Source organism: Dermacentor variabilis, chromosome 11 (assembly GCF_050947875.1).
Source record: "Dermacentor variabilis isolate Ectoservices chromosome 11, ASM5094787v1, whole genome shotgun sequence".
Taxonomy (NCBI): Eukaryota; Metazoa; Arthropoda; class Arachnida; order Ixodida; family Ixodidae; genus Dermacentor; species Dermacentor variabilis.
In genome coordinates, this window is record NC_134578.1 from 83,201,581 (window position 1) to 83,223,628 (window position 22,048).

A 22,048-nucleotide genomic window follows, 5' to 3' on the forward strand; every position below is an offset into this window, starting at 1 on the left:
TGAAAAAAGGAAAATTCAGTTTTTGTCCTTGAAAAGACAATCCCCAATAAACTTCCATGGACTGAGATAATGTCGACGTATGTCTAAATAAATTTGAGAGCAGAGTTCATAGCAGAAGTGAAATCTGTCCAGGGTGACAGATTGCAGTGCCGAAAATCTCTTTGCATTTGTTTTCATGCCGAGGCATGATTTATTTGCTGAAGAATTCTAAGTCAAGGATGGCCGTACATTTGAGAAAGTGGATCACTTGAGAGAACTAGTGCTGGTACGTCACCCACACTTGTCTGTCGGGCAGCAATTCGGTACTACACCAACAAATCTTTAGGTGCTGGTCATCGGCGCGCAGCCACATGTCACGTGTAACCAGCGCTGGCCAGGAGGAACTATGGCTGTTTTAAGTGTACAACTAAAGAAAGCCTGATGCTGTCTGGTAGGGACGCTACGATAATGGCAAGACATCTCGAGGAACAATGGTTGTTCGCCTATGTCAACACTGGCATTAGTGCAGTGCGTCCAGCCAAGCCGAATTTGTGCTCTTCCTTATTTAAATCTCCAGCTGTCATATTGAAGTTTCAAAGTGCATGGAATTGGGACTCTAAGGTAAAGGGGACAGGGGTTCCAGTAAAAACATTTGTTATTGGTTCTAGACAACTGAAATTTTCCGCAAACATTCAGCCTTGTGCACTGATTGCAAATATGCCATAAGCTTCTTTTCTAAGTCAATCCAAAATAAAGTTACAATTTTGTTGTTTCATTTAGGAGGAGCGATGCAAAAGAAATCTACTGCAGTAAGATAACCCAAGCTCAGCAGGTATGTTTCTGAATGTACAGAGTGTGCAACTTGGCATTTTAATGTTTGTATCTGTATTTTTTGACGAAGTTATGAAACTGTAGTTCCAACTTTGTAAAGGTGAATGCTTGTTAGTTTCGATAACATTTCAAAATATTGCCATGTCCTACCATATCATTGCGCTTCTGCTTTCTACAACTCTCTAGCATACAAGGAAAAAAAAAAATTGAATGATTTGCAGAGAGACAGCGCTGACTCCAAAATGCAAGACTTGCAAAAATCAGTATTTGAGAAAAATGCAAAAAAAAAAACAACCACTGAAGTGGGCAAAAACATATATTTCAAGCTACAAACTTTTGTAGCTTTCTTCTGAAGTAGCACTGAAGGCTCATTTTGGCAGGAGAGCAAGTCGGAAAGAGTCGCTTAGAAATGAGACAAAGATGGCCGGGCTCTGACGAGTGGTTTTGGAATGGCATACAGGACAAAATGGGTCATTATTGGCACTTTCATGGGTGTAATGGAGCATTTTGTAGAACTAATATGTTTTTTGTCTCAACGACACATCGTTTTGAGCCAGTTCTTTAGAAACAGGTGCATCATAATATGTCGATTAGAACAATACTAACAAATTAAAAATAACAATTTTTTGGCAATACTATATTTGTGTATAAGACCCATGTCCCCCACTTACTTGAGAATGAATTGAAGCTGTGCTTGTAAGAAATCTTCAGGTAGTGTTCGTGGGTTTGTCGTGCGCCATCAGAAAATGCTTTAAAGATTTTTCAATCCACGTTTGGCTTCGTGACCTCTTCTCCGCAGCTCAGACGAATGCAGAAACTCTCGATTATCAACACGCAAGCACTCAGACATGTAGGCAGAAGCAATTCATTTCTGCATCACACAATAACAGAAAAGTTTTGAGCATGCAAACTGCTTCATCGCACAAAGCAACTTGCTTCTTGACAATCTCTCACCAGTACCAAAGCAGGCACTTGTCATGCAGGATGTGGCAAAAATTGCACTGACGTCAGAATGATTCACAAAACCACCACGTAGCAAAAGAGCACAAGGTCATTTAGAGCAAAGGACATTAGGGAGAGATTCGAATGACATTCCTAACGACCACAGGATCCCAAGTCACTGGTTTTGAAACACAAACACGTGCATGTAGTGCCGTAAAGTCAACATAGCCGAGGCTATTTAAGTTTGACATCATAAGTCTGTGGAAGTCCATTTGTTTTTTCATAAGCAAAACACTCAATGAAGAACTACAAATGCCTCTTCGCAGCGTGAACAACAAATGTAAATAAAGTACTCCAATAACAAATAATCGAGTGCCTAGTCATTCGAGAAGTGCAGCAATTTCATTTCATCACGGCTCAGAACCAAAATAACTATAAAAAGGGCATGTCTTGGAAGTGATATAATACCCTTTGTACTGAAATTAAAGGGCCAGAACCACATTTCTCCCACTCTTTCACAAGGCCAAACACAAGGGCAATATAGTAGGTGTAGACTTTTGCTTCTGAAGTCGTTGGTTGTGGGTAAGTGCACTCAACATAAACAAGTCTAAACAGATGGAGCCAAGCTTTTCTGATCCTGCATTAGCAAACGCTTATGACACGTGCGAGATTAGTCCTCTGGAGGACGGGTAAGGGAATGCCCAACATTTAGCAATAGGAGATAGAGAGATGCGACGCTACATGTTCATGTGATCCCGCACAAGACATTTTCTTGTTACCTTTTTCTTTGTTTCTTACATTTAAATTTAAGCTGACGGTACCTATGTGCACACCAACAGAAGAACAAAGTCCCAGTGGCTTGACCAGCAAGCCAGTCGAAAATTCTTGAGAAAGATTTAAAACAAATGACCAGACTTTTCCTGCTTGATGTTGAAGTGGTTGCCAAAAAAAACACTAATAGCCAAACACGTACACACGAGCAGCTTTAATTTAAAGTACAGTAGCTATAAAGGCAGCATGATATTGCACCCTTAATGTGAAAATAGCCTTCAATAAGAGCATTAAGCCAGTCACCGGTCAGTAGAAAATAATGACCGGCAGACTGGTGGACAAGACCATACACCAGGTGAGACATTGGCTATCTCACCAAAGTGATCACACCCTGCCGGCTCCGGTCACGACTGTCAGCCCCCGCTCACCTAGTGGCATCTCTGCAGCGTCATGGGAAGACAAAGCAAGCTAGCACCAGATGGAAAGCTCTCTTAAAATTCCAAAGCCGTCCTAGATTGGTGTAGCATTGACTTCCTTTGCCTCCGTCAGTGCCCGCGACTCGTGCACAAACGCAACAAAGTCAGCGCCCTGGGCCTTGGCAGCCCTCAAGAACCCGCTGTTCGCAGTCACGGTCACTGCCTTAAGTCGGTCGCCGGTCCCAAAGATGATCTTTGAGCGTTTTCTGATCTTTCCGCGAAGGGCGAGCGCCGAAGCACGCTCGGAGGGAGAGTCCGGTACGACCTCGAGTCGTTCGAACAGTCTTCGCGCTGCCTCGGTCTCGCACGGTCCGGCCATGACTTTCACGATCGTCGAGAAGTCGTCGTAGGCGGATTGGCAGCAGACAAGCTTGCGGCTCGTGAAGAGCTCGTCTAGAGCCGGCCGGACTGGGTTGCGGCGCTCACTCTCGGCTTGCTCGGTGAGTACGTTCTCGCGGAACCGGAAGTGACAGCGGCCGTTGGTCAGTGCGGATGCGCACGCGATCATCGTGGAGACGTCGAGGTTGAGCACGGCGTCCTTGGGTACCTCGTGCAGCTTCAACGCTGTAAAGTTTTCCGCACAGTCATCAATGCCCGCCTCGCTGTCATCTGCTGCAGCCTCGGGAGTTTCCTCGTCGCCTGCCAATAGCACATCTTCTTGGTTGAGCACCTGCGTGCAATGAAAATGTTTAATTAACGTCTTCTGAACGTCAATGATTAGCAAAAATACAAAGAGATGTAGAAAATGTAGTAGCACTATTATTGGTTAGAAATTTCAGTGTTGATTTATACTTCTGGTCAGGTGGTTGAGTTACAGCCATCATAAACAAGGCATACAGTACCGGACATCACAACAAAGCAAATACGTTACACAAAAAAGGGCAGGAAGTTGCGAGAAATGGCATGGCCTAACTTGTTGGAAAAAAAAAATGAACTTGAAACAAAGATTAAAATAATAGGCAAATTCCAATGAGGCAATATGTAAAGACACCAAGGTACTTAGAATTGGGCCGCATTAAAGAAGCCCAGGTGGTTAAAATTAATCCGAAGCCATCTGCTACAGCATCCCTCAAATTCCAAGTGCAGCTTTGAATCAAAGAATTAATCATGAAAATGACGACACTGTGTTCATCCTCTTTATTTATTGTTCACATGTCTTTGTCTTTCTTTCCCCCGAAAATATATTACACATATTTCTCCTAGGACATATATAAGATACTGTTTTTATGCCCACAGTAAGTGCTCACAGTGCACAATGATCACCAGTCAAAACATCTAGAACGTGTACACCCTTGTGCTGTTTATATCGATCAATGCCTAAATATAAGCTATTTCTTCTATATTTATTTATTGGCTAGATTCTCTCATATTAATCCAGCCGTTATGTATTCACATGTTAAGAGTGTTTTGCATTCTTGGCAGCATTTGTAGTGCAAGGTGTCCTTGAAGAATGACTAGATAACTGATCACTGTTATGTAGTCAGTACAGCACTGTTCAATATTTCCTTGGCTCCAAATAAGTTTACATAGCATGATATGTGGGGTATGTTTACCATGCCAATTTGTGCTCCCATAAAGTGTATAAAGCAATCAGCAATGAAGCAATTTCAACAATCAAGCAAGTCAAGAAACGGAAATGAATGGAAAATGAAAGATACGTATAGAAAAAGCAAGCGCAACACAAGAGTCATCAGTATATTAAAAAATCAAGCAATCGAGGGACACAAATGAAAGAGATACAAGAAAAGGCAGGCGCAACACATGGGTATATTACAGTTCCAAACAATTGTAAGGTAATTAAAGATAGGTTTCAAACATTTTCAGTGAAGTTTGTGATACTGCATAATTAGTAAGACTATTCCACTCTGTGATTGTTCGGGGGAAATTGAAGCTGAAGTTCATCACAATGTATTCTGTACTTTCTCTGATCAGCTCATCGTTTGAATTGCTCTTTAATTTCACAAGCCTGTCTGCAAGGTTAATGTAGACGCGCATTCTAGTGGGCTAGGAATGTGCCCTCCTTGTAGGAGAAGATCTGGCCTGTGGTACTTTGAAATAAATTTTAAAAAATGCAAAAACTTAACTGTGCTTCACAGAATGGCAATCAAATTCTATGCCACAGAATGGCATAGCATGGCAATCGCAAGACAAATTGCCAAGTAGCCCCTCCTGCTACACGGTCGCACGTGCCCACGGCAGCCAAGCTCAATGTTTTGAAACGCAACCACTTGGGGGCTCACCTCTGCGCCGACGGCCTGGATGATCTCCCGGAGTGGTTTGCAGACGGGCAGCACGGTCCACACCTTGACCTTGGGCGCCTTGTAGAGGTGCGGGTGAAAGCCGGCGCACTCCACCATGTCCTGGAGTTGGTCCAGGATGGTCCGCCGGCCGTACTCCCCATCTCCAAGAGACGAGGTCAGCAGGGCGTCAGGGTTACGCGCCACCACTTTGATCCACGCTGCCCCGTGACTGGCCACCACGTCCACAACCGTCCGATCGGCACAGCGCCTCTGCCTCTCGCAGTCGGCATCACTCTGCGAGCAAGTTTTGCATGTGACTGTATAATTCTTCTTTTTACTTAGTCCTAACATTTCCAAGCATTTGTAAAAGGAAGCAATAATGTACACATTTGAGGAGACATTGTTGGTTAGCTGGTACAGAGAGGCTATGGTTGATTCACACGTGGTTTTCCCAGTACTGGTGCCAAAAATGTTCTGGTGGTACCGGAGGCACATGCTTTTGAATTGAGCGCTTAGGTGTGGGCCATGTCTGCTTGGCCTTCTTGCTCAAAGGCCTTACACATTTGGTTACCCTTTGTTTAGGTTCAAGGCTAGCTTCTTGTGCTTTCAGTGTTTCTAAAACACACGACGCTGTGCCATGAACAACACATCTTTCTTTTCTTTCTAGGAGATTTGTTGCAAGACATATGCAGTAAAACAAATGAACAAAGGGGCACTAAAGAAATGCATACAACCTGCATGATGGAGGTACTGCAGCAATGGGTTAGCACATTTTGTGTCAGTTATCTAATGGGCATGCTTCTCTGGATCATGGGAATGAATGCTGCATGTACTGCAACCTATTCTTATTCTTCAGAATAATTTGCTGTGAGACATAACTACGACTAAGCCTGCTTGCTGATCGTAATACAATAAAAGAAAAATATTTAGGGAGCAAACATTTAAGAAATGGTCTCAAAAACATTAATAGGCATACCTTGTGTAGTCTACTACAGGAATGTCATATTTGCACCCAGCCGTAAACTGTTTGAAGCCAAAGCTTTCAATGCATTTGGCCAAGCGACTTGCAACAGTTATGAGAACACACTACGGTGCGAAAAAAATATCTATTTTTAAAAAACAGTGAAGAATAGATTGCCTTTTGCTACAAGTTCGCTTAGCACCTTCAGAATGTGGAGACACAAAGCACAAGAGTATGCATTTGATGGCCAAGTGAATTAAGGGTACGCACTATGCTGTGAATGGCATCAAGTTTTAATGGCACTAAGCATGTCTGGGTGGCACGCCGTAAATGGCATTAAAATTTAAGGCATCTTAAGTTAATGTCATTTTCTGTGTCCCTGTGGCACAAGTATATAAGGCACAAAGGAAAGCAATCACGACGGCATTGGAAGTGTCGCCCTTGCCGTTGTGATCACTGTCTTTCATATGTGTTCTTTTCGTGGCAATTATGTCTCGCACTATTTTATTCATATGGAAATTTTCTTAGTTGTCATGGTCCAGGCCCCCCTTGCCTATTTGGCATAGACAGGTGCACTTTCAGCACAGCTTGAATAGTGTGAATACCAGTCAGGACTCTGTTTGCTTGCTTAAGCTATTCAATGAAAACAGCCCAATACATGATCAACATGGTGGAAATTGGGGCTTGTTGGTACGTGATCTTCGTATTATGCGGCCCAGGGCAGGGCAACACAGGCGCCTTGCGTTGTCCCGTCACCTCCTGTTGTCGGTATTTACCCTGCGCCGCACAATAGGAGGGCCAATTATAACGACTTGTACAGTGCTCGGTGATCGAGTACGTGCAAGGTGCAGAAGGTCCACTCAATTCGCCTGCACTTTTCTCAAACTAGCTCAGGAGGTGCTAGACTTTGCGTCATTCGACAAGTCGCCACTCGTTTCGCCAGTTCAACACGGTGTCGTCTGCAAGTCCCCACTCCTTTCACACAACACAGTGCTTGGTGCAGCAGAAGTTCACGGTGCAGGTCGAGCCATGTCGGTTCCGTGCGAGCAAGAGGGCATTGAACTAGTGCAAAGTAGCTGCTCACTAAGTGCAGGGGTTGTTGGAGAAATATGGGAGAGGCCTTTGCCCTGCAGTGGGCGTAACCAGGCTGATGATGATAATGATGATGAAGTGCAGGGGCGAATATCGAATGGATCTAGAGACATATCTCACCTCAGGAAGCGAGAAAGGCTTGAGCACGTCGACCAGTCCGGTGACGGCCAGCGAGCAGGTGACAACGGCCGACAGGTAGGCCAGGTTGGTGCAGCGCAGGTGCTCTTCCTTGATTCCCTCGGGGGTCTTCCAGAGCTTGCGGAGGAACTTGATTTCGGCCTGGATCTTGCGCTGGAGCTTGCTCTTGCCCGGACACACGGTCAGGGAGTCGCATTGCGCCAGAAGCTTCTCGGCATCGCCGATCTTCTCGAGCACTTTCTCCCTGGCGCTGCCTTGCTCCAGCACCATGTCTTCCAACCTGTGAAATGTTTTTTTGACGAGGTTAACGACAGCTGCCTGACAGGTGAAAAGCTCGTTGCGAAGAGCGGTTAGTTACGGGGAAAAGCGATTCCATAAACTTCGCGAACAGCTGGCATGCTCTGACAACTTAAAAGAAACAACGCAACTACGTTTTCGCAACCTCTGGACCTGAAACTCGAACGCGACAATACGTTTAGAACACAATGAACAGAATATGAATAACTGAGTCCTCTAGAGTCGATCTTTTTTTTTCTTTTTTTTCTCTCATTTTTTGCAGGTAACTGCTTCCGCGATTTCGAATACAATCGGTAAAGTCAGGACGGTTTTGGTGCTCTGTCTGAAAACGAAACACTTACGTGAGAAGCTTCCTGCTGTATCTGAAGGGTAAGTAACCTCTACGCTCTGTAAAGCTAGTTAGCCTAGCGGCAAGGGGTCTCTGACAATAGTGACTAGTAAATTAATCAAAGCTATTAGCCATCAGCGAAACACAACAAAGAGCGCCCGCCATAAATGCACAGTCTCGAAGGCTATTTACTGAGGTGGGGAAAGAATAGCCTTGAAGCAGCTACCAGCGGACTGTCTTGGAGAACTGCCCGCACAGTTGACTCGAGCTCCCGCCGTTAAATGCGGCGCCAGCGTCTACAAAAACGGGGCAAGTGAACTGGCGACAATTTGTGCGAAGCGTCAAGGGCGGCGACGCCAGCTGACAACCGCAGACACTGGGAAATGTCACTGTTAATAAGAAATCTCTTCACGTAAAACCGCACATACACATTCGCCGCTGGAATCCCACCTGTTTGCAAAACAGAAACAAAACTCATGTCGATTAACTAGAGCCACTTCCTCGTACTCCATTCAACAAGCTCAGATTTGCTTGTTTGAACGAGAATCTTTAGGCCGAAACTGTCTCTAAAACACTTTTAATTATATTTTTGTATTCGTGTGCCCTTGAAATGCTTTTAGGCAAGGTAATTTAAGGCGAGAACCGTAAATCTGAGTGTTTAACTGTGGCTAAACATCGGGGCGCCACCGAAACTGCACGGTCGCGGCCAGCGCAAGTCGTGGCAAAGTGCGAGCTATGACAGCGACTGTTTCCGGCCTTCCACGAATGTAGCTTTAAAAAAAATAATAATTACAATCGCAGTTCCTGGCCCGTCATCTATGAGCTTCTAGTCGAAGTTCGTCTCGGCGGAGCAGCGTTTAAACCCGGGAGAGAACGCCACCATGGGGTTGTGCAAGTGCCCTAGAAAGAAAGTGACCAACCAGTTTTGCTACGAACACCGCGTTAACGTGTGCGAACATTGCATGGTGGCTCAGCACCCTACGGTGAGCGAATGTTCGTCTCCGGTTAACGGCGTTTCTTTCTAAAGACGGGCACGGCGATGTCAGCACCAGCTGGCAGCCGCTTGGACGCGTTTACGCAAGCCATGTTCCTCCACTATGCAATGCGCTTGTTTGCAGGTCTTTTAAGCACCCGTGTGTTTCTAGATAAGACAAAAAAAGAGTAAAGCAGGTTGAGACGCTCGTGCTACGTTTCCGCACGGTGCATAAAAAAGTTGCATGCTGAAGGAACCATCTCGAACATGTATTTGCAGTGCATTGTCCAAAGCTACCTCCAGTGGTTGCAGGACAGCGATTACGACCCAATATGCCAGATCTGCCGCAAGGAGCTCTCCAACGGGACATGCACACGTCTCCTATGCTACCGTAAGTGTTGTCGGCAAACTTATTTGCGGTTGGAGCGAAGTAAATCTTCGCAGGCCACGCCCACATACATGATTGTTGACACGCGCGTCATTGATGACGTCGAAGTTTCGGCAGCCAATACTCTTCAGGAGTGGGAGATCACATGTCACGCGACGTAACTGAAGTTTCGTATTGCTTTTGCATGGGCAACAAGACGAAGCGCTTTTTAAATAAAGCAATAGCAATATCGCCATTATTCCTGAATATTTTTTTTTTTGTCATGAACTTGCACAGGAAGCACAGATAAACATCTTGTAGTCATCGTTCTTAAAGCCACATTGTCACTTTGAAACCAAAATTTTTGCATGAGAACACCCTTTTGAGAGCACACTTTCTTGCATCTGTGCAGATGTCAGCGCTATACTTAGACACTTGTCACAGTCTTGAAAGGGGATCGTTTGATAATGAGGAGCTGTATTTTGTAATGGTCCTTTTGCTTCGATTCTATTAATTTCTTATTGTTCATCCTCCTGAGTGGTCGATTCTCTTGATAGGGGGGGGGGGGGGAGGCACAGCTTCATATGAGCCAATGAGTGAGTGCAGAAAGGACAGAAAATGAAAAATAACAAAAACACGTGGATCGCCAATTCTCGTGACTCCTGGTTACGCTACATGTCCGCCATTGATTACGTTTCTAATGTGCTAACGTCGGCACATCTGCTTTAACTCACCTGTCACATGGCCTGTGTATCACGCTCGTCTCATATGTGCACAAACTGTCTTCTCAGATGTTTTCCACTGGGCCTGCTTGGACGATTACTGCAAGCGGATGCCCAAGACGACTGCACCGGCTGGCTACGGCTGTCCATCGTGTGGCTCGGCTGTCGTCCCAGCTAGCAACATTGAGTCGCCTGTGGCAGACGCGCTGAATGTGCTCCTCAAGGCTGCTTCCTGGGCGAATGCCAGCCCTTCCGTACCGGAGATCCCACAGCAGGTAACCAACAGGCGCAGCGTTAAAAGGACATCACAGACGAATGTCCAACTTAGCGAGAGTGGTAGACTATAAACTTGCGGGCAACTTTCTGTGGCAGTGAAGGAAAGGCTACCAGAATGAAGCGCACACATGACAGTGCTCCTGAAAATAGTCCCAAAGTCTCATTCACGTTAGGTTAAGCTGGTATACAGGAAACATGAATATCTTATTTACTGCCAACTATACAGTTGGACCTCTCTATAACAATGTCGTATACGACATCGAAGATACTTCGTTACGTTAGATATCCATTATGAGCATGTATTCATTACACGCTGATATTGCCAAGCAACATTTTAGATCTACTTTGCTATACATGAGAACTCGTTATATCGAATTTTTTTACTGTAGTAGAGTAAGACGTAAAATACAACACTCGGTGTTATTTTTTTTTTCTGTGCCCTTCTGCACTTTGGCGAATGCGAAGTTGTCACAAGCAACAGGCTACATTGAGTGAACAACATGTCCAGAAGCTCTGCCCCTTTAGCTTTCACTTCATAGACAGAGAAAGTTGTCTGTGAGTGTAGTATACAAAATCTCACTAACGAAAAAAAAAAGCATGTTTCTTATACCTGCCAACTATCCCAAATTTTTCGTAAAGCTTACGAATTTGGACTTATTCTACGATTTTACGAATGTTGCATCAACTTTTACAAGAACTGACTGCTGTTTTCAAAAAAGTTTCTAAGTCGAAAGATGGGGCAGGACAAGATTGCAAAACGAATGTTAGAGAAGTTGTGGTGGTACCTGTGTCGTCCTCTTAGCACAGCGCAAGAAGCCACACGCCAGATGGGCATTTACTTCAAACAAGTTTGTCAAGACAAGTTCTTGGAGTAGGCCAAATCAGCGAAAGCAATGTCACCGAAAAAGTCACCGTGATTTATAATCTGTGTGTAGCCTTCTCTTCTATTCAAAATTTGCTGCTGCTTGTTTGCTGTGTCTAAAACAGTGAATCATCATAGATAAAATCTGCATGTATTCCTCAAAAAGTGTGTGCTCTAGGCAAACTTTAAAAATATGTGTGCACTCCGCCCTCCCCTTTGTCATGTGTGCAAGGTTCTTATGAATTTTAAAGTTCATGGGTTGGCAGCTGTGTGTTTAATAAAGACTAGGGACTGCCCGAGAAATTTGGTGAACATACATTGCTAACATGGTAGTGCAGTTTGGCAACCTTGTGTTGTGCGAAACCCCCCCTCCTCCACCGAAAAAGAATTTTAAATAAATATATTGTAAAGCAGACGTTCGTGCAGACTACAGACATGTGAATATACTAATGCTAAACATGAATGGAAGCCAAAATATAGTCAACTAGAAAAGCACAGCTTTTGTGTTACACACCTGCTACTGAACTCTTGCATCGCATATGTGCTTGGTGCATCATGTCAAGTTCCTACCCTTCTTCACAGTGGTGTCTTTGTGGGATTTGCAAAAAAAAAGAAAACTGTTTTAGTAGTCGTGAACGGACACCAACGTGCACTGTTTGCCACACACACACACACACACCGTACCCACCATATCTGTATATCCTGCTATGTTCACTGCCTTGTATTCATTTTATGTTCCTGTTTGTAACTGCTGCTCATGTTATGGGGTTGAGAACTTGTCAAGCTGCCGAAACTGTGGCTTTTGTTTCTCACTCTTTTCGTATACCTGCGACATGAATAAACATTGATTGATTGATTGATTGATTGATTGAAAGAGCATGTTCTTGAGAGGACGACGTGGAGGTGGGAAAGCTTAAACGGGTCACAAACGGAGCTGTCTCATTGCAGGCGCAGCCTCCGGGACCACAGGGCGACCACCGCCAGGCCAGCGCAAGCCCCGCAAGGTCATTGTCCCAGTCTGCACCTCCACCATGGCGCCCACAAGGCATTGCACCCAGCACAGTACCGCCCCAGCACACCAGTATGGCCCCTGAAAACAGCGTCAACTACGGCACCACTGCCAACAGTACGTGACCCCAGCCATCGCAAGCTCCTCGCTTCGAGACCTTGCTATCGGTTGGATACTCCGCACTGTGTCTCGTACAGGCAGACCGGCCAGCTCCGCAGAATTTCTTGCGAAGTTTACGAATGTGCGCTGACTTAATTGCCTGCACATAAAAACACAAGGACTCATTGACAGATATGCACCAGCTGGAAGTTCTAGTAAATTTGGACTCCTGTACAATTTTAACAAATCTTGCACCGAGTTCTACAAAAAAAAAAAAATTGTTCCCAACAAAGTTTTAAAGGCGTTAAAGGATGGGTTGGTGCAATATTGCAAAAACTGCACACAAAAAAAATGTTGTGACGTAGTACCTGCGCATTCCTGTTGTGGCAGCACAGGATGTCATTAGATGAGAGGAGTACCTGCTACAAGCAAGTTTATCCAGACAGGTTCCCAAAGCAGGCAAAATGGTCAACATCAAAGTCGCTCAAAAGGTCACTCATAGTATATCATTGTACGTACATAAAGTACACGGCGTGTGCTCAGTACAAAATTTTAAAAAATGCATGCTATCCCAACGCCATGTATTCTTGTCATGCCAGTGGGATTTTTACTAATCTTAAATGTATACAGGCTGACAGGTATGTGCGTAGCAGGTAACACTGTAGAGACTAGGGCAACTCTTCCCACAATCTGCATTGGCAATTGAAAAAATGGCACATGCTATCTGACATCAAAAAATCACGCTGTTCTACATAATTTAACGCAAAATTGATCATATTGTCACATTGTAGTGATGGTGAACAACCACCGTGGCACAATGCAAGCCACAGAATGGACTGTTTATTGGGCGAACCTGTGCCCAGCAAAACAAGTAGCGCAATGATGGCGGCTAGCGCATTCGGTGATCTCTGGAAGTCTGATCTGCAGGTGAAGCGCGTTGGCTTTTATACGTGACTCGTCAAAGGTTCCAGAGTAATCACTAGTGCTCGCATACCTTCCAGAAAGTACAACCAATATTTGCTTTGCGCATGCAATCTGATTGCACAAAGTTTGGTGAGCATATAGACAACAGATAGAATCAGCGACAACATGTGAGCAAGTTGCAAATCACGCAGGCGTGCTGAGCGATAACTTTAAGCTGTTAGGAGGTGAAATGCGGTCCCCAGAAAAAGTACAGGTGTCAATGTGTTAGTCACAACCTATGAAGCAATTGTCAGACTGCGCCGATAATATTGTTACGATGAAGGGAAAGAAGAAGGTGACACGGACTAGAGGAAGACGAAGTCTGGCAGTTTCCTGAACGCCATATACACCAGTTGTAAATATACACTGTTTTAAACTCGTGGGCCTGCTTTCTTCCTGCAACATTTTGGTAGACAATATTAACCAAAGAGTATTGAGCAGAGCAACACGTTTGTACATTTGCATGGCTGCCATCATTATAATGCTTCGACAGTGTATCCACTGACATTTGTGACGAAAATATGGTCTAATATAGTGGAAGCTTGAGGCATACAAACGCTGTGGTATATGGCATAAGGTTAACTTGAGATGTTATGTAGTTCTAATAATCAAGAAGTTATTCCGTAGAAGAGGTTGCAAATCAGACACCAGTTCACTACAAAAATGCGTGGAGTGGCACATTCCTGCGACGACTTTTCTTGCGCTACAAATGGCCCGAAGAAAAAAAAAGAAAAATGTTGGGCACAGGATGCGACTTCTGATTGCCAGCTGAAAGGTTTGTTGCATGGGACGTGATAGTATGTACTGTCGTGGGTAAATGAGACGAAAGCAAGCAAGGGCTAACCACATAACACATTCTTCCATTTCCACTACTGCCACTTTGTGTAATTTTGTAATTAGTTTTCGCATCATTTTTTGGCCTCTGTGCTTGATTTGGGGCCTACGCCAGCTTTGCTTACCAGATGAGTAGTGGTGATAAATCCTGCTCTCGAGCAGTAACATGTAACAGGTGTTCTACTTTGTAAATTCTTGTTCTCATTTCTTTTGTCCATAATAGCACAACAGTGCTCAATTCAAGTTTTAATTTCTCTAGACAGGTGCTTTTGCATGCTTGATTTGACCTGTGCAACACTTTCCGGAGCTGTATAATAAGAATCTCTTGCAAGTAGCTCAACAAAGCACAGTTATTTTTAATGTGCTGTGCTATCACGATATGATATTCTATAAAATGAAACAGTGCAACTAAAGGAGGATGAAGGAAGAACACACCACGGGACAAGCTTCCTCTGGTGGTCGTTTGCTTCATCGTCCCGACTTAGTTTGCACTGTTTTGTTTTACTCTGAATGTCAAAAAACTAACCTTTGCCTATAGATAATGATGGTCTATTTGAGATTGCGTTAAAAGGAAGGTTTATCTTGGCAAGCTGCTATCTAAATAGATGAGAATGAAGAAATAGTTTCATTTGGCATCCACTGCACCAAATTTAATGAAGTTTATTGCATTTATAGGAATAACTGAAAATTTATCGACTGTAAGAAGCAGATATATTATTTAGACTACCATTTTTTTTCCTTATAAAAGTTTTAGAAAACTGTAAAATTAGAGAACTGAAACATAAGGTTTACGACTGTAACTCACCATTGGAAAGTGGCACCGCAATCTTTTAAGGTGCATCTATTAATACATCTAAAGCAGATGAAAACTTGGGAGATGTATCTCCCAAGTTGCTCTGAGACTTACCATGAATTTGTGAACAGGAATTTTGCAAAATCCTCGTAAGTATTGTAACAACTTCGCATAACTTGTAAACTGATACCCCTGTCACACGGCACGTGTAATGTCATTCGCAGTGAATGAGATTACGTTTTAATGCCATTTTTGTTGCTTCTACATGGGCATAGTGGATGAGATTTACAGCTGATGGCATTCGACCATTGAACGAGTTTCTCGAACTCACGCAAGCGCGACTTGTGTAATCTCAACAACAGGGGCTTGACGAAATATTACGAAATCGATAAGTTAAAACGAAATGTAATCAGAGTAAAGGCTGTAATAATTGCTGTTATGAACTTCTTAATAGTTTTAAGACGTACATCACGATCGTTAAAGTCGTTTGTGCAGCTATATTCTTGTTCCCAGTATCTGACAGGACGCTAGCACCTCTTGTCGGCCATGTTTACAAACGCTCATCAGCTTTTTTTTTTTTTTAATTTCTGAATATTGTTTTCAAAGTGGTGCCGCACTAAAGCCTATCCACCAGCCACAGAATACAACTCTGCAGCTTCATCAGCAAAAAATGAGAAGTGAAAAGCACATTGGACCGACGACAAGACGTGCGTGCTGCTGAAACTGTGGGAAGACCACCTCACCGATTTGCGCAGGACGAAGCGCAGCCTAAAAGTATGCATGTAGATTGCCAAGTGCCTGCTTGCGCAAGGTGTCGATAAACATCGCCATCAATTGTGAATGCCATTTGGTACACCCGTGTCGACAGGGAACACAAGACCGCAATGACATTCGGTACGAATGTCATTTACTCTGAATGACATTACACATGCCGTGTGACAGAGGTATAATTAATTGAAATTTGTCCACTTTCGATGCTCTGACAGATGTAGTTTACAAAACTGATATCTGCTTCCATTGCAGAGTCAAAGATTAGTAAGCTTCATGCTTTCCTTTGTTTTAATTTCGAATTTCTGGCAATATATTTGTAAAAATATTGTGGCTCTAAATGATAATGTTGCTTCTTTCTGTTAATAGAATTGAACTTTTGCCTTTAAATCCAACAATTTACATTCATGTCAGTTGAGCTGTTGTCTGATGAGAGCATTTCTGTGTTTCACATTTATTCGAATAGGGAAGTTGGAGTTTATCTTGAAGTATAGCTTCCTATTAACATGTTCAGCAGATGACTGGCAGCCTGCTAGTTTAACAGAATAGGGTTCCCAAGGAAAGATTAACAGATGATTAGACAGTAGCAATGAGGTTAGGAAAGTAGCCGTTATGTGTTTACAGACTCAGAATGTGGGCAACTGGTGGCAGCATGGATAGGCCGTCACCTCTGCAGAGTACTTGAAGGGCCCCTCACCAGGCCCCATAACAAATTTTGGTTATACACTGTAAGTTGTTACGTGCCCTCTTTAGAGCGTTCTGCCGCAAAAATTTTTCAAATTGGTTCATTAATAGCCGAGAAAGAAATATTTCAGTGACGCGAACCCATGATTTCAGGAGCCGAGCTTCACTGCCAAGCGAGACACTCTCTTCACTCGCCCCGACTATCCTCCGCAAGCGAAATTCTTTCCCTGCATTCTCCCGTACCAGACCTCGAGGATTGCGTGACGCATACGCGGGGCTCGTGACGCATACGTGGGGCCCGTGACGCATACGTCACGGGCCCCGCCTTCATTTGTTTTCCCTCGCCTTTTTGCTGCGTGGCGCACTTTCGCTGACGGCGTTGTGTGCGAGCTGTTGCGATTGTTTCATTTCTCGCAGCACACGATTTTGTGCACTGCGCACGAGGACAACTGACTAGCGGTGTAAGTCAGTGCTACACAAACACTGAGGCAGACATGAGCATGATCGCGAGCTGGAACACGGTAGAAAATTGCATAGTTTCAGTGTTTCATAGTTTTCTAGTTTCATAGTTTCCACGACTGCACGACGTGGGAACAAGCAGACGAAACAGTAGTACATCTCTCTTGCTGCAGTGCGAAGTGAAACAAATACACGCAGACATTCTGTTAGTGTGTTTTATTATTTCTCTAAACATGAATTTGTCTGTTCAATAACAGATGGTGCCTTGAATAATTCTTGAAGTCACGAGTCACTAAGAGTGACGTCACAGCAAAGACACATCTACGTAGGCGCACTAGCACGTATATGTCATCTCTGACTTGGAGCGCAGCGCCCGCGAGAAGGGGAAATTGTGTTCAGTTTGAAATTTCAGCTCTTTTCGCAGCGCGTAGCATACTTAGCAGACACGATCGTTAGCGTCCATTGTATGCATGGTGCTTGTCAGCTCAAATTGGCCAGACCTGGGGAGGGGCTTTTTAAGGTTGGCTGCTTCTGGTATTGGGTGATACCATTTCAATCATGTCAGTTTTTGTTTTCATGATTACCATTTGTGTTGCAGGCAACATGACATCATCACGGAAGATATTCACTGCAACTCAGGGCAACTTCGTCACGTCTGCTCCGGACTACGATGAGGACAAGTACAAACGACGATCCGGATTCGAGCTTCTGTCACGGTGGATCAAGTACGTGCTCATGCTCATTCTGAGGCATGTCATGCCAGAACTTTGTTTTACAAAAGTTAAAAAGTATTGCCAATAATTTGGGAGAGCATGCGCAAGTCTTGGCTTTTACAAATTAAGACAGTGGACAGTTTCCAGTGTTGTCTAACTTCTGCATGGTTTTTGGCTCACTGCTGCCCATGTGCATGGTGGTGTGCTGTGGTACAAGGGCTGGTACGGTATTCTCAGTCCATCACTTTCAGGGATACAGTTGTGTTCGCATTTTATGTGACTTGGCACCAGACATGTCAGCCTCTATGTGCAGAAGCGTTCCTAGCACTGTGTGAGCATTGCTGTTACCTGAAAGTGTCCGGCAAGGCGCGTGAAACCTCATGAACGTGATTGTATCCATGAAAGTGATCTACTGAAACTGCATACTGTTTTTGTCTTCTTACTTTCGGTAGAGAAGGCAAAGCAAGGGCCTTGTTGCGCCCTGCAGCCAGCAGGAGGGGTTGTTCAAAGCCGAGGCAAAAAAATAATAAGTTCAATTTTTTTGGTGTTGCAGGCCAGAACAGCGGTTGGCTGTTCCTGTCTATATATCTGAAAAGGATTTTAAAATTGATGGTCTGCAAGACACTCATTTAAAAACCTGCCAGTAAAAGCATTGCAAGCATTAAAAGTTAGTGCAGGAGATTTAATGACCTGGGAATATTTAAGGCACTTTCATATGGAACCAGTGGTAATCGCTAAATGTTGACTGATGAAAAGGTACGTTGAAATTGTGAAGTGTGGAAAAATAATCCCATATCTTATGCTCGTGTTATGTTCATAAAACAAAATTGACTGGTGCCGAGTGCACCAAATAAAGCTGTTAGTTGCAGTATTTAAGGCGGAGACCAATGCATGTGTTAACAGTGACGGGAATGACCGAGCACATTTTTTCCATTGTTGGCAAACCACTTTTTACAGAAATACGCTAGGTGCATAAATTTCCATCCACCGGGCTGCAGCGCAAAGCCACAGAGGAAACCAATGTGGGTTTCTCTGCACAAATTAAAGTTTCGCACTTCAATAGGAATTCATCCTGGTCTGCGGATCGAACTCGGGACCAGTGCCTTCCTGGGGCTGTTGGTCTGCCACCCGAGCTGACCGGTAGGGTAGCAGACAGACCCTCAGAGGCTGAATTAATCGACAGCTCGAAGTGTAGCGTCATTGAATACTTGCGGGACTATTGCACCTCTAGCTTGAACCCGTTACTGTACTTTGTGACAACTTTCTGTGCCATCGAAGGGAAAGGTACATGGGTGGAGCTTCAGTACATGTGTCATCGTTCCGAATATTACGGCCGCGTGTGACAGTGCTTTTGATTTTTTAGAACCGGTACTGAATCAGTGTAGCTTCCATGCGCGATGGTTTCGCATTTTCCCAAACCTAGAAGACAAAAGCAGAAAAAGAGAAGTCAGATTTAGCAAACTGTGGTGTGTTTTGTCTCGTATTTCTGTCGTATATTACTTGTTTATCTCTCTTCTCCAGCTTAAACTAGCGTGAATGAGAATGTGGGACTTTGTTTTTAGAAGCACCGTTCCTTGCATGTGCGTTGCCTCCGTAGCTCTTCTTCCACTGCCACAGAAAGTCGTCCGTAGAAAATCCATAGAAAGCCCTTGGCTGTGGGTCGAAACAGCTTTTATATAATTGAATTGGAAGAACTGTAAAGATCAAGTCGAATTGAATTACCATTCTTGCTGAAAACACTCTTGTCTCTTCCCTTAGGTCACGGACAATAATGGCGGGCAGTCATAGACGAGACCCGCACAAGTTCCTCAAGCGCTGGGTCGTCCTGTCCATCCTCATTGTCCTCGGGCTGTTCACCGTCGTCTACTTCCTCTTGCACTGGGGTCGTGCGGCAGCAGAGTCGGATCCGCTGCTAGATCCCCGGCTCAATCCGGACATTAGGGTCAACGATGAGCCTCACGTCGTGGAGCCGCGCTGAAGGAAAAATAGCGGCGTAGGCCGTACGCGAATGTTTCTGTCATCGCGGGAAAATAAAAAGAGCTTGGGGATTTAGGCAGCATCGGTCTGTACATTTCAGCCAGCCAGTGCCGCCACGAAATGTATATACTGGGTCTTTGTAAGCCTGACTGGCGGTGCTTTTGGGGGGCAGGGTAGTGGACAGTGCTTTCAATGAGTGTGTGTGTGGTCAGCGGGTAATAAAATGCGATAGTCCGAGCACATGGCCTTAGGTGTCGATTGTGGACCACGCGATGGGCGTGCTGGATGACGACTTTTTCACTCCAGCACAGTTTAAGGTAGCGCTTCCAAAACTGCCGCTCCGTGGATCGGCTGAAATGCAACTAATTTTGTTGAGACCCTCATGCGCGCAAGCGCACATACCTATGTGATTTTTGTCTTCTATGAGAATCGCAGAAGTCGCACCTAAATTTCGTTATTGAGTTCAGAGTCCTGCTAAATTAGTTAAAGAAGAAAATGCGCTCAGTGATGACTCCTTGTAATAAATTAAAGCGTGAGTGTTTATATTTTTTCTAACAATTTTATGGTGAACAACATTAGGATGCCGCCCTTGCCCTTCATTACATCATTCACTTGTTCACAACAGGTTCAGTGATAGACTGCTTCAAAACTACCCTTGATGAATCTGTTGTGGCTTGAGGTGATTAACAGGGGCATGCGTGGTGTAATTGTGTTCGCACCCACTAATGTATGTACAGTTAGCTAGCAAATTGGGAACCTGAGTTCGACGACAAATGCGAATTTTTGTTCCGATTTACACATTTATGGCCAAACGCACACCTTGCCAACCCGCAGTATGTAGTCTAGGCAACACACTCTTATTTCTTTTGTCGCTGACACCAAATTAACGAGTTTCTTGCGCAAGCATTTTGCTAGCGTACAAATATGAGAGGGCGAGAAGGTAATTTTATATGAGCACTTGGAACCCGCTTAACCCTTTGGGGCTTATCTTGTCCCACGGCAATAATCATCTGCCTTGCTTGCATTTCCTTTGTTGAAAAACTCGGCGCTCGCTACTTTCCTGTCGAGAATGCTGTGTCACGCTGATAATGTGCAAGCTCTTTGTTACCTGGAAGTACTGGGCTTGCAGCATTAAAGAAAGTAAAAGTAAGCAAGGCAGATGACGACTATTGTTGTGGGGCAAGATGCACCCCAAAGGGGGCAAACTTTATTAAGAGTGAATGGTGAGGCCTAAAAAAAAAGAAAGAAAAAAATAATCGGAGGCGTGGCTCTTTAACCAGGATGACCACAGAGGCCAAGGACTGCAAGAAGAGGAAGAAAAAAAAACTAATCCCAGAAGTACCCAGAAGCAAGCATTTACTTGCCAGCTCTTTCATTTAGGTAGCTTTGTTGTATATTAAAGGTTTTGAGAATATCTGTTCTGATATAGTCCAGTAAAATTTTTGACGTGTTGAATCTCCTGAAACATGCTAGTTATATTCTGTTTAGGGTCTTGCTCAACAGTAAAGGCTTCATGTTCACGCACACCCACACAGAAAAAGATTGATAAACTCGGCACATCTGCCTGCAGTTCACTGCTTGTTTTGTACCGTGTATGCCGAAAGTGTGGTTCTTACAAGCCATGTTTCTGTGTTCTAATTAGTGGTGCTTCTTTTTTTGCCTGTGGATTGAAATAAATGATTTTTCGGCCAGCTTTCAGTGGTGGTTCAGTCAGTCGGATTTGGAGCAATTTTTGGAGCAGGCAAAATGTTGTTCTGGAGCAGCCATACGAGCATTTTGGAGCAATTCTGGGGCAGGAAAATTGGGTCTTTTTGGAACATTTGGAGTAGTACAGCAGTAATCTATAACCATTTGGCGAAGCTTATTATTGCTGTGCAATCACCAAGTATTGCTGAAGAGTGAAGCAGGACTTGCCTTCCCACGGGTGGTATGCCATGCACGGTATGTTGTAAACATATTTATTTGGGTAGGCAAGGAACCTAGTTTTGTAAACCGTTAAAATTTTGCAGACTAACGAGAACAAAAATATGCGCCTGGGTGCAAGACGGACATAAAATTACAAATGAGCTAGAACAATTTGCGCCGTCGGGCACAAGACAAAATGCAATGGGAAATGTCCTACATGCATTCCAAATGACAGATGTGCCTTGATATGCTTTACCGCACAAAATGTGTATTATGCCCAATAAAAATGCTAGAAGCTCAACAAGAGACTAATCATCTATTAACGGTGCTGAAATACGAGATGCCTCCGTACAGTGTGTCTCAAAGATTGTGATGGCAGTTAAGAACAACGTTCGTGCCATCCTGTACGCTTGCTTTTGCTGCGCGGTGGTTTGTTGCTTCCCGTGTGTCATGTGGCCTCTGCGAATAGATACGAGTTGATTCGGGCATAACACCTAACTTTTGTCGCCGATACCCGACCGATCTTTCGAAGCGCTACCTTGCCCCCAAGGGCTCAATTTGCCACAGGCACGCCCGAAATAGCTCTGAA

The 22,048-nt window shown here is 44.2% G+C and overlaps 2 protein-coding genes across 5 annotated transcripts; one reads left to right on the forward strand and one right to left on the reverse strand.

The window, feature by feature from the left end:
* Positions 1-1,659: 1,659 nt before the first annotated feature.
* LOC142563758 (UPF0415 protein C7orf25 homolog) lies at positions 1,660-8,603 on the reverse strand. 4 transcript variants are annotated; one of them, XM_075674363.1, is made up of 4 exons: positions 8,484-8,603; positions 7,413-7,710; positions 5,240-5,533; positions 1,660-3,669 (listed from the first exon to the last, which is right to left on the reverse strand). In XM_075674363.1, exons 1-4 carry the CDS (start codon positions 8,531-8,533, stop codon positions 3,034-3,036), a joined length of 1,278 nt encoding a protein of 425 aa, XP_075530478.1. In that variant the 5' UTR covers positions 8,534-8,603; the 3' UTR covers positions 1,660-3,033. The 4 variants fall into 4 exon arrangements, with proteins under 4 accessions (XP_075530478.1, XP_075530482.1, XP_075530479.1 ...); XM_075674367.1 differs by lacking the exon at positions 8,484-8,603 and adding an exon at positions 8,282-8,477; XM_075674364.1 differs by lacking the exon at positions 8,484-8,603 and adding an exon at positions 8,248-8,477.
* A 126-nt stretch (positions 8,604-8,729) lies between these two features.
* On the forward strand, positions 8,730-21,252 carry LOC142563759 (zinc finger protein-like 1 homolog). Its single transcript, XM_075674368.1, has 6 exons — positions 8,730-9,038; positions 9,308-9,419; positions 10,187-10,392; positions 12,204-12,381; positions 17,463-17,589; positions 19,336-21,252. Exons 1-6 carry the CDS (start codon positions 8,937-8,939, stop codon positions 19,553-19,555), a joined length of 945 nt encoding a protein of 314 aa, XP_075530483.1. The 5' UTR covers positions 8,730-8,936; the 3' UTR covers positions 19,556-21,252.
* Positions 21,253-22,048: the final 796 nt, after the last annotated feature.